The sequence below is a fragment of the Motacilla alba genome, chromosome 4 (assembly GCF_015832195.1).
Source record: "Motacilla alba alba isolate MOTALB_02 chromosome 4, Motacilla_alba_V1.0_pri, whole genome shotgun sequence".
NCBI lineage: Eukaryota > Metazoa > Chordata > Aves > Passeriformes > Motacillidae > Motacilla > Motacilla alba.
Window position 1 is genome coordinate 60,131,387 of NC_052019.1, and position 12,343 is coordinate 60,143,729.

The following is a 12,343-nucleotide window of genomic DNA, read 5'->3' on the forward strand; positions in this document are numbered from 1 at the left end:
TGGATGCTATTGGTAAATGCAGATTGAGATGTTAATTCCACTGCATGGATGTCATACCTGAGCAAATCTAGTGACGGATAGCAGCTGGGTGGTCCTTATCCAGTAATTTTCTGGCACTGGTTGGGAAGGGATACCTGCTTCACAGGTCTTCCCTGAAAAAAGGAAAAACACAATTCATTAATGCTGCATATCTTGTGGTCCTGCCTGGGGCAGAAGTGTACTCTTGAGAGCAGGCTCTTCTCCCTCCTAGTCTTCTTCCACCTGTCCTTTTAATCTGCTGTCGTCTTATGCTCCCCTTGTTCAGCCAGTGTCTCCTTGTCTCAGGTCCAGTTATCAATCCTTAAGCTTTGAACTTGGTCTCAGCTGAATTCTCAGAAATAATCTTCCCACCTTCTGTTCTGTTTCCAAATTACTCACAGTCTCCTTCCCTGCACTATTCTCATTTCTTTTCTGATAGTTTGAGTTGCCTTTACTAGCCCCCTAATTGCCTGTGTTTTTCAGATGCATCATCAACAGCTCCTGATTTCAATCTGCATCATGGGGTTTCCTGTCTAATCTAAAATTTTGACTCCTGTGAATTGCTTTTCTTCCTGGCTTTGCTCTTCATCTGTATTAAATTATTATTCTAAGTTCCTAAGCTTAGGGAGCAGCCTAAGCAAGCTTGGCTGGTCTGGAGCATCATTGGTGCCCTCTGGAAGAGTGGTTTATATTGGGAGGCTCAGTCCCTAGTACTGCTGGAAACTATGGCAGTTTCAACAGATGAACACTAGCAAGTCTTGACTGAGCAAGCAAAAAACAATTTAAAATACTTCCTTTACCTTTTTGTGTGTTTGTTTCAAAAAAGGCTGAACCTTGGCAAAATTTATTTAAAAATTCTATCTGATTGAGAGGAATTTTAGTTCTAATAATTAATAGTTGGCAAAATGATAGGGTGTTGAAAAAATGGCCTAGGTAAACGTTGGGCTCCCTGACTTAGAAGACAAGGCCACCTCTCTTTCCTAAACTACACCCTTTTATTTTATACAGAGTCTGTATCAAATATCTTCAGGTAAATTATATTTTCATACGTTCAGACTTTAATTATATTCCTTTGCACTACCATAAAACTACTCAAAATCTAATGTTTTGGAAATATGCGGCCATATTCTTTTTTTTTTGTTGTTGTTTTTCCAAGGCATCATGCCTCCTGTGAACAAATATATATCTTTCCTTAAGATAGTTTGGTTTTTTTATTTGACCTTTCTAGAAAGAACGCATAGTCTATTCAATATAATACTTTTCTTTGAAGAAAAAAATCTTACTTGGAAAAATGCAATGCTGTCACTGTTCTGTAATCTTGCAGTTTTAGCACAGAATAAACATAATGCACATTAACTGCTACATTGTCTCCAGCAGACTACAGACTGATTTCAGACAGCAGGGAAAAAATCTCCTAGAATAAAAAAATTTAGATTTCTCTGTGAATTAAGTGCTGGTTTGTTGCTTCCAGTATGGATACATGCTGAGACTCAGCTAGTGAACCTTTCATCTCATAATATATAATTACCCATTGAAGGTAAATTAAAGGCGACTCCTCACATACAAGTATCGTCCTCACTTTAAAAGGAATACAAAAACATCTGGGTGCTTAAGACAATGATTTTTTTAAACTTTTGTTTTTTCAGGTTCTTCCTTTAAATCAAGCTGTAGCAAAGGAGAAAAAACACTGGAATTCATCCCAATAAATCTTCATCTGCAAAGAATGCATGTGCATAGTCCTCAATTGAAAGGTAAAGAAATTCCCCAAATATGACAAAGTATGCTTTGAAATACAGTTTCACTGAAATTTAGAAATCATGTCCAAAGTCAAAGCTCTACAAGGAATTTCCCTGCCTCATCTTCTGATGCCACAAGTTGTGGATATTTACTGCACATCTTGGAAAACTAAGGGCTGGTTAACTAAATTTCTTCTAAGTTCCTTTCTAAAACTAGATTCCAGGGATGTACTCATTTTGTTCCTATGACACTTCAAGCAAACAAGTAAATGCAGAATATATGCTCACTGAAATGTATTGGTAACCTATGCGTGGTTAAAAATATTCTGTTGTAGCAGTGCAGAACTAATACTGTCATGATTTGTAGTGACACACTGCACAATGCTCAGTAAGATTCATGTCCTTGTCAGACACCCACTTAATTTTTTGTTGTGATCCATAATGCTGTGAAAGCCATACTTAATGCGCTTGTTTTAAGGTGGTTGTTCTTCTCCTCCCCACCAACCCCATCCCCGCCAGTTTGCCACCAGAGATAGTGACAGAACACAGTGCAGTACTTCTCCTCCCAGAGATTGCTGGGATGAGCTCACCAGCCCAAGTGACAGAAGTTACGTGGTTCCATAAAGGACAGTATTACTTCTAAACTTAATTTATCCTATTTTTCAGGAAGTTGTAATGAGCTCAGCACTGCTTGGTTCTAAATCAGCTTATGCAGTGGTACTCTGTCATGCCCACCTACCCTATGTAAGCGTTTGCTCAGAGTTAAGTGAAAATACTTCACTGATTATGCTGAAAATACTGCAAACTTCCAACATCTCCTGGAAAGGGGGATAACTTTCTGTAACATCATCTGTGGTTCTATTTAACACAGAATTCTGTTGTTGCCACTTGCATATGATTTTAGCAGCTTTCTTTACAGATCAAAGATTATCCTGATACATATATATGACCAAATCATGGTTTATTTGTTGATAAATTGAGATATGTTAAATTTGCTGTCACTACAATCACAGAAATTACATTCTGTAAGGTTTTTGCCTTATTAATACACTCTGCATCTAAGATTGTAAAACAGTAAGTACAAACAGTGGTAAAACTCCTGTTTTATACTCTGTGAGGCTTATGTTCATCCACTTCTAAGTTGGGACACCGGGCCTTCCAATTATCTGTTAGATATGGATTGGTTCAATATATTGTTATTTCTTTTACTAAAAAACTGTCTCCAAATATTTCAACAAGATGGGGATTTATAGTAATATAATGTGATAGCACAGATTTTAATTTAATGTTTTCAAGTTAATTAGTTAGCTCAAAAGGAATTTTAGGTTTGTAATGGTGACCAGAAGCTTAATATTGTCTTTTCAAGAAAACTTCTTTGTGAACATGACACTGTCTATTTGCTAAATAAAAAGTGGAATGAAATATGTGACTTACTTAAGCACCCACAACTTTTACAGCACTGGAGTTTTGTTTTGTTTTTTATGAATTTTCTCCCTTCTTCTCCAAAACCATTTTGCTTGGGCACATGGTTAATCCATAATCGAAAAGGATACAGAAAGAAATAAATGTTTGAATTGTTCTAGTTGTCTTCTAAATTTGGATCTTTAAATTATAAAACTCTGCCTCTATTACTTAACTAATGTTCACTGTGTCTTGTATTAGATATATGCAGTCTAAACAGTTTCTACCAATTGCTAATCAGTCTGGAATAGGCAGGGCTTTGATATTAAGCTGGTCTTTCTCAGATCATGCTTTGCTTGGCATATATCAAAGGGCACCTGGAATATAACCAGGAGAATGACATTGAAAGGGGGAGAATAAAAATTTGTAGAGGTGGCATTTAAACAAGCTAATGTTCCATAGAGGTGTCATTAACCCTTGCACTGTCAGATATCTTAATTTTGGGAATGCAAGTGTCACTGTTAGGTCGGACGTGAAATACACACACATGATCAGAGTCCAAGAAGAAAAAAGTTTTATATTCTGAGTGTTCTCCAGCTTATATACTCTTAACAAAGTCTGATCATATGTCATTAACTACATCACAATAACTTATGGTAGTCATTGGTGCAAAGGAATTAATGTCAATATAATTGGCAAAAGTTTTACAGAAATTTAATAGGGTATGTATACACATCTACTTATGCATGTAGTCTAGGTTACAAAAATTTTCATGTATCTTTTCTAATCTGTTTCCATGCTGACAGCCTTGTCTTCTTCCTTGCTATGGATACGCGCGAAAATCATCAGTTGTTATTTCTTCTATTAACTCAGCTTTGCTTGCAGGCCAGCTGTCAAGCCCCTCCATATGCAAGATAGGTTTTAATCCCATCTATTGTATATACACATTGGTATGTGGGTATTGTTTGTGCTTGACATGTATAATAATAGGTTTACTTTTCCTGAACTTTTATTTGGGTTGTTATTGGGTACTGACATGGAAGAGAAAGTGTGCTTAAGCTTTCAGTAGGAATAGCTTTGAGAAAAATACTATTTTCCTATGGGTCAATGGTATCCTTATTAATTTGATAAGCACCACATTCTCCTCTGTTCATCATACTAGAGAGCTTAAATCTATATATTGATATCGCTTTGCTTTTGTTCCTGTTTACACTATGTGCTTGTTTTAAATAGATTTGGTGAAGTTATTTTTGTTTTGCATCTGGACAGTTTAAGGCACCAACTGCCTCCTGCTGAGGAAGCAGGTTGACTCAAAATTGGGATTGAGCTGTTCTTGACAACAAGATACAACTCTTGTGGTGCTCTGCTGCCTTTTAAGCTCTGTCTTCACTGCAGAGGAGTGTCAGCAGTAGCGTGCTCTTGCTTGATGGTTGTGAGTTACTGGAGCACTCCTGCAGCAGTGCACTAATGCTGACACTGCATGTCCTTCACAAGGAGCTCCACTGATGTGTAAGTAGAGCATATCACAAGGCATTCCTCCTGAGCCATGCAGCACTCTCCGCTGCACTGTGCTCTGGAAAACGGCAGTGAGATTGCCCTGTGCCCATCACCAGGCCTGGATGTTTGCTCCTCATCCTTTGCCATCCTCACTCTCCCATGTAGGTTGTGTGAGGCAGGTACTCAGCTGTGCTGGGTGTGTTTCTGTCTCAGACAGCTGCTCCTCGACCATGCTGAGACGAGACCACAGACTGAGTAAAGGCTCCCTTCTGGATAAATCCCCTCACCTCCCAAAGTAACTATAAACAGAGTCATGTCTATTTTTAAAACACTCAGAAGTGGGCTTAGTGTTTTAAATGTTTTCCTGTTGTTTCATGAGTTATCTCTAAACATATTCAGAGCCCTGATGAGTTCATGTCTTATCATGATTTCAAGCCGCTGCTGTTTTAAGCAACAGAACTCCTTTTTGTCAAGTACCAGTGGAACTCTAATAGCTGAAGAATATGTATTATGGATAAATCTGTATTAAGACCTGAAAGAATGGGCTATTTAAGAATCTTGACGCTCACCTTAGGCTAATGAAATTATGTCACTTCTCCTTTTAAGTGGATATTGAGGAGTCTCCAACTCATTAGAGCTCAAATCAATTTGAGCAAATATCTTCTGAGATTCAGCTCAGGAAGTAAAGCATAGTTCATTAACTGTGAATCATTTGTAAAGTGTTCATGCCTCTAGGGATATTTATCATCAGAATGCAAGTTCTATTTTAGGAGAGGTCTAGATTTTAATTTACATGGGAAACTCCTTTAATGAATAGAACAGTTCTCAAAAACCATCCTGTAATGTTTCCTTTAGAAATACATTTTAAGGATGAGGCATTCTGAACTGTATTTTTTATACCTCCAGTAAGTTCAGGTACAAACTGTTTACATTTCTGTAAATGTAATTTTGAACTTAGAAGAAATAGTTATGTGGTGTGGTATGTAATTAAATCTTTATCTCTGCACTGACAATCAATCACAAGCTCTTTGAAAAATGATGTTTCACCTCCAGTTCTGGAAGCATACACCCACACAAAGAGTTCATCCCCTATGTCATAAGGCATCAGGTATATACAGAAAGAGACGACAGATTGTATTTTCAGCAAGCATTTCATTAGTATGATTTATTTCCTATTCTGGTGGCTTCTCAGCTGAAAAAGACTGACTTTCTCTGTGTTTATAAACATATATAAAAAGTGTATGTGATAGAGCAGGGCTCACCAATTTAGTATGAAACACCATTATATCTGAAAGTACCGTAGCATTACATCTAAACAAATTCAAACTAGAAAAGGAATAGGGATTTTTACTAGTCTGATTGACTTCTCTGGGAATGCAGTGAATTCATTGTCACTTGAAATCTTTAAATCAAGATTAGATGCCTAAACAAAGTGAATGCCTTCACTCAACCGAGAGACAAGCTTGATGCAGGAATTATCAGCTGTAATTCTGTAGTCTCTATTATTCAGTCAGACTATTCCATCATAATGGTCTCTTTTGACTCTAAAATGCTTGAATCTGTGTATCTCAACATGACTACAAGTTAAATAATGAAAGGGGCAATAAAATGAAAGACACAATGGGCCAATTTTCTTGGCAGCTTTGTAAACTGCAGAGCTGGAATATTGTTCTACTCAGTGCACATAATTTAGATATAGCCATAAATCAAATAAACTTTTTAAGGGGTGCAGGTGGCTGTATAGAAAGATTGATTAGCTCTTGGGCCTTAGGACATGGACTATCAATTATTCCCTGGAAATTGTATAGACTTATCCTTACTCTTTGTGGAATAGATGTCATAGTGTTGCCATGACTTAGGGATAGGAGCATTCAAATGTCTGTGTTTCTCTGTTCCCATTCCAGATGCTCTGTATGATGTTATCACTGTGGGAGCCCCTGCAGCGCATTTCCAAGGATTTAAGAATGGTGGTCTCCGGAAACTGCTGAGTAAATTTGAGGCAGAAAGACGAAAGTAAGTATTCTTTCCGGTAGCTGGGAAAATACCATTAAGGTTGCATTAAAATGCTGTAAGCTCACTGAATAATGAAACAGTTTATCCTGCTGAATGAATGGAAGATTAAAATCTAGTAGGATTGAACATTGCATTCATAAAATATTTCCTTTTTTCCCTGCTTTGATGAAAATTGAAGCACGGTCTACTTTTAGTGTTAAGACTAATTTTAAATAAACACAGGAAATCACCTCAGGCTGTGCCGGGGGATGTTCAGGTTGAGCATCAGGAAGGATTTCTTCATGGAAAGGGTTGTTGTGCATTGGAACTTGCCAGAGAAGTGGTGGAGTCATCATCCCCGGGAGTGCTTAAGACAAGACAGGACTGGGCACTCGGTGCTATGGTTTAGTTGATATGGTAGTTGTTCTGTCAAAGGTTGGACTCGATGGTCTTGGAGGTCTTTTGCAACCTTAATGATTCAAAATTCTGATTTTTTTTCACATATTTTAGGAAGCTGTATCAAGTACTTTATCAGTACTTGAAAACCTGCTGTTCAGCATGAGGTATCTCTTTGGCAATTCTTGTGCTAAGAGGAATGTACCTATAGACAATTTTTAAATACAGAAACTGTAACTTAAGGTAACAGCTGTATTTCTGACAGGCCTGGTTGTATGCTAAGATAAAAGTATTTTTAGTACACTGTGAAAAAACAAACTACTCCTATTCTTCAGAAAGCCAAAATAAGACTAATCAAAAATAAAGGTTTCAGTTTATTGTGGAACTCAAATGCTTTGTTCACTGTTGAACATGCACAAAAGTGTTAGTTACATCTTTTCCTAAGAATTGGATGTATTTGTGTTAGTTGCTATGGCTGTTCAGATTTTCAAGCAGGCACAGCTGTCACTGGCAGCACCTCTAGTTGTGACTGCTCAGTGCTTCAACTGTTGGTGCTAACTGCGGTGTTACAGCATTCCAAAGAGAATGCAGAAAGGAAGGACTCTGATCTAAATTGTCATGACAGTCCACAGAAAATTAATTCCATTATAGTCAATGCTCATAAAAGTTGCATTGATAAAATATCGTAAAGAATAAAAGGAAAATTATTCAAATCTGCTGTTGACTTCTAGGTTGAATAGGAGTTGGCATTAATATTAAAATCAAACAAAACCCAGCAGATCTAGTTGCTTGGAAAGCTGTATTATTGAGGGGGTCTTGCTTGCACTGCACAGTATAAAAACCCTGTTAAATCTTCAAAAATCTTTCATTCCCTGACCACCTCTGATGCTGAAACCTGCCAACGAAACATGTACATCATGTTGATCATATAAGACACATCAATAAACTCTATGTTAATATTCTGCTGTCAGCAAACTGGTATGGGCAGCCTTATCTCCATCATATGAAAGCCTACAAAGTACATGTTTTCTGCTGAAGAAAATGTCTGAAGACATTTCTTAAAGTATCTGCTCCTTTACTATCTGATTAATGTAGTTGCAATAGTGGCTTGTGGGTTTTTATCATAATAATTTATAACTGGAGCTGCAAGATATAAATAATATAATATACATAATCCTTTAAAGTTATATGATATAAAGTACATTACTGTTCTCACAGTGCTCAGCTTTCAGAAAATGAACCATTTCTTACTAGCTCAGTCTTGCAGCATATCCATGCTGGCAGAGTGTGACTTCCCAAAGTGGAGGATAGGTGTGAGACAAATTATTCTCTGTGATTTCTCTTCATTGGAGAAAAGAGAAAATGCCTTATAGGGAAGAGAATGTCTTCCTGGAAGAACACACATTGCAATATCTCATAGGCATCACCAGACATTGCCCATGTTTCTTAGTTGCTGGTAATAGGGGGAGGAGATGATGGGTGAGAGCCTTGTGCAGGTTCTATCAAGGCATTTCAGGCCTGTGTCAGGAGCCTGCACATCACTTTACATTTGCCCTGCTGCTTAGATTTTCCTGCACCTCTCAGAAACACCTGTGTTTTGGCAATTTTTAAGGACGGGGTACAAGAAGTTTACTCTGACAGTTTCCTTTATGTTCCTGGGTTCTCCTGGAAAAGCAAAAGTCTGTCTTCAGGATGATATAACTAGGGTAGCCATGTTACTATCCTGTCAGACTCTTCCTAAAAAATGAGCTTGAGTCAGTCTAGGAAACTGAAGTTTGAGCACTAAAAAGAGTGCACTACAGTTTTCAGCTAATCACTTGCCAGAGCTGGGAAAATGGTCACTTGTGTATGAACTTCCACAAAGCAGAAAGGAGGAAGCCTCCAAAATTAATCTTTCCTGCTATCTTTGAGAGCAGCTCAGAGAAAACTCCATGTTTCGCTTTTTCAACTTCAAGAACTTGTGTGAGTTGAAAGACAGGAGTAAGCAAGCTCTCAATACAATCTCACTTAATGAATAATCAGGAGGGGGTCTGCTTTAAATAAATACATGGAAGGACCATTATCAATCTTATAATGGAGAAATTTATTTCACTGTGGCAACAACAGTGTTACTTTGCATGCACCTGTTATTTTGCTGCATAAAGATGCTTTGAGGATACATGTTTTGAGTGTCCCCAGGAGCACCTTTTGCAATTTAAATTTCCTGTTTTACAATGGGGCTAGATTTTCTGAAGATTTTGTTGAAGGAAGAAGTGACACCTTGCAATATCAGTCAGAATATAGAAGGAACAGAAAAAAATGCAGATTCAGCAGCCATTTTCTCTAGGCTAACTGAGCTGAAGACCTAGCACAAGATGTTGGAGGAGATTAGTTCTCAGCCAATCCTGCTTTCAAGATGTGACAGAATTGCCTTGCGTCTTTGACCTTCAGTCTGATTATTAGAACCATTTATCAAAATATTCAGCAGTGTCAGTATATCCCAATATATTTCTTGCTCAATCTTAGACTTGTGGAATTAACAGACAAAGAGGAACGGTTATCTGATAGCATTTGCAGTTGCAAAACAAAAGCAAGACTGAGACATATGTTTTGTGAAAGTTTATCAAACAGAAGAATATAGAAAATGTGTATCTGAAGATAGTTCTGGCATGTTTTCTATTACACAGAATATGCATCTTTGTGCAGACACAAAGGGAAAGCCCTGTATGATAATATTTACCAAAAATGCAGTGGTTTTGCAATTCTTCTCTCATTTATTACCATCAGGAATGCCATATCCAATTTTTTAAAAAAGCATAAAAAAAGGGTCTGAAATAAGAGCAAGAAAAGTTTTTCTTTTAGGTGAAAAATATAGTATTTTCTAGTATGCGAGCTGAAGCCCATTCCATTGCATACTATTCTTCATCTGTACCAAAGAGACAGCTCAAAGATCCTTCCACTATAAACATCAGTCAAGTCTTTGAGGCATGGCTCTAGTATGTCTGTTCCTTGAGTAACAAGTAGTGAATTTCATAACATGAGTAAGAACAATTGATACTTTTAAAAATTTTTGTTTAGGCATGATAGCATTTACATTAAAACAAATTAAATAGGATGATTAAAGTATGGTAATTACCTGCAGAATATTTTTACTTGTGTATGATATACTTTTATTTTAGAATATTTTTCATTATTCTGTGTTGGTATGTTCTTTTAATTCTTTCCTTTCCTATATCTGTATAAAAGAAAAAGTCAGGCAGTTGTTCTGATACAGTCTCTTTTGGCTTGATAGTATATATTATTTCTTCTTCCAGCAAATGGAAGGGCTTGTCTTCTCATCAGTCTAGATGGCACAACAAATTATTGTTTTTAGAGCTCAGCTGTACAGAAACATTTAAATCAGACATTCTCTGAGTTATACCCATACAGTGCCTCACTGCTTGAAGTGTTCATAAATCACGTTCAAGATACACAAAGGACCTTTTTTTTTTCTTATTTAAAATCTAATTTAATCATCTCTGTTTTAACCAAAACACATAGACTTATGATTGCAAGTTTTTAATGCCCCAACTCTAACCATCAAGAAAAAGAGGTGCATACAAGCTGCATTAGGTGCTGTGGCTTTATACATAATTTCTAGCAAGCTGTTTGGAAATGATCCTGCTTTAAATTTGCAAAATGTGTAAACTGGAACATTACTGAAAAAGACTTTCTGTTAGGTTTTTCCCCCCAAAGCTATACTAATTTAAGTAATTTAATTTGGGTTGGAAAGCCTAAAAGGACTGTTTCTGTTTAAAGCATAGATTTTTAGTAAAGATGTGAGGTGTTCTCCTTCAGTAAGGTTTGGTGACCAGAGATTTTATTAATGTTGCAATATTCTGTGTCCCTATTGCCTGAATTTTGTAGCCTTCAACCCATTTCCGTTCTCTGAAGAATCGGAAATAGTACCATTTCACAGAAAGCCACAGATATATTGAAATCATAAAGATCTGTGTTTGATCTAATTGTAATCTTTCTTCTCAAAGGAAATTCCTTCCATGCCTAACACTTTCCATGTTATTCTTTGCTCACTTTACCCTATTTTTTTTTTTGCATGTATACAAATGTGTGAGGAAGAGAGATTGGACTTCATTGAGGTAGGAATGAAGAAAAATAGAGAAGCAGCAGGAAATGTGCTGTGCATACAGCCTTAGCTATTTGCCTCAAGATAAGGATTTGTGGACATTTGGTCATCATAGACAGAACTAACAGTATCATTCCATTTTCCTCATATGCAGCATTAGAATTTCCAAGGTGGCAAGGGAATCTTAAGGAAATAAAAAACCAAAGTAATTCAAACTTCTAGTTTCTTTCAAGCCTGTTTTCATAACCTCAGCTCTGATCATCTGGTTTAGTTTTATTTCCTGAGATCATGAATAATCCAGAGGGTTTTTTGCAGCAATTTTTTTTCATCATAAGTTCCCTCTTTAGACAGAATACGTATGATCCATAAGTAAGCCAATGAATTGGTATCTTCAGTAATGTACATAAAATTCAAATTATCTGGGGGTAGATGTACTTGCTGTCTATGCTTTAACTGTATTCTTGATGCTAATGTCTGTGGGTTTGGCTGTGAAAAATGAGAGGTCAAATGTTCATTGTTGGAAGACTAAGCCAGTCCCATATGATGACAATTTAACTCAGTGACACAAATTACGCAGTTAACAGCAGGAGTGGAGTAACTCAGGGGTTCATTATAAATTAGACATTTACCATATTGCAGTATTTATTCTCAGGCAAAAACTCTGTTAATCTAGAATTAAAATGTAGCCAATTTAATATTAATTCAAATGTTTTGTTTTGAAAGGCAGGTGTCTCCCAAGGAAGGCAGGAACCTCCCTTGAAATGGAAAATATGACCCCTACCCTCCAAATTATTATAACTTTGAAATTAGGGGGCTTTTAGGCAAAGATGAAGAAAAAGTAATAACACTTCTTTACTAGAATATACATACATAAATGTATATATATATACACACATATATATAAAACAAGGCAAGCAAACAGGCACAGCAGCAGCCCAGCAGGGCAGAAGCAGAAACCCACCCGCAGCCTTCTCTCGGCCGTCGGGCGCTTTCCCCTTCGGTGCAGTTCCGGTCACGGCCAGCAGGGGCGCTGGGGGCTCCCGGCCGGGCAGGGCGGGTGCGATGATTGCCCCGCGCCTGCAGGGGGCGCTGTGGCGCGAGCTCGGCCGCCTCTCCACACGGTGGTGGCGGCTCAGGCGGCGGGAGGGAGAGAGGAGAGAAGGGGCTTTCCTTTGCAAACCCACAGGAAGGAGCCGGTCTC

General features: G+C 37.5%; 1 protein-coding gene across 22 annotated transcripts in view; it reads left to right on the top strand.

The window, feature by feature from the left end:
* Window positions 1-12,343, top strand: part of INPP4B (inositol polyphosphate-4-phosphatase type II B) — a 380,968-nt gene that overhangs the window by 216,870 nt on the left and 151,755 nt on the right. For all 22 annotated transcript variants that reach the window (XR_005256730.1, XR_005256729.1, XR_005256731.1 and 19 more), the window contains 2 exons: window positions 1,665-1,769; window positions 6,557-6,665. Coding sequence is in view for 19 of the 22 variants with exons in the window: in XM_038135230.1 (XP_037991158.1) it covers window positions 1,665-1,769; window positions 6,557-6,665 (214 nt within the window). In the remaining 3 variants the exon portion in view is untranslated. The remainder of the gene's footprint in view (window positions 1-1,664; window positions 1,770-6,556; window positions 6,666-12,343) is intronic.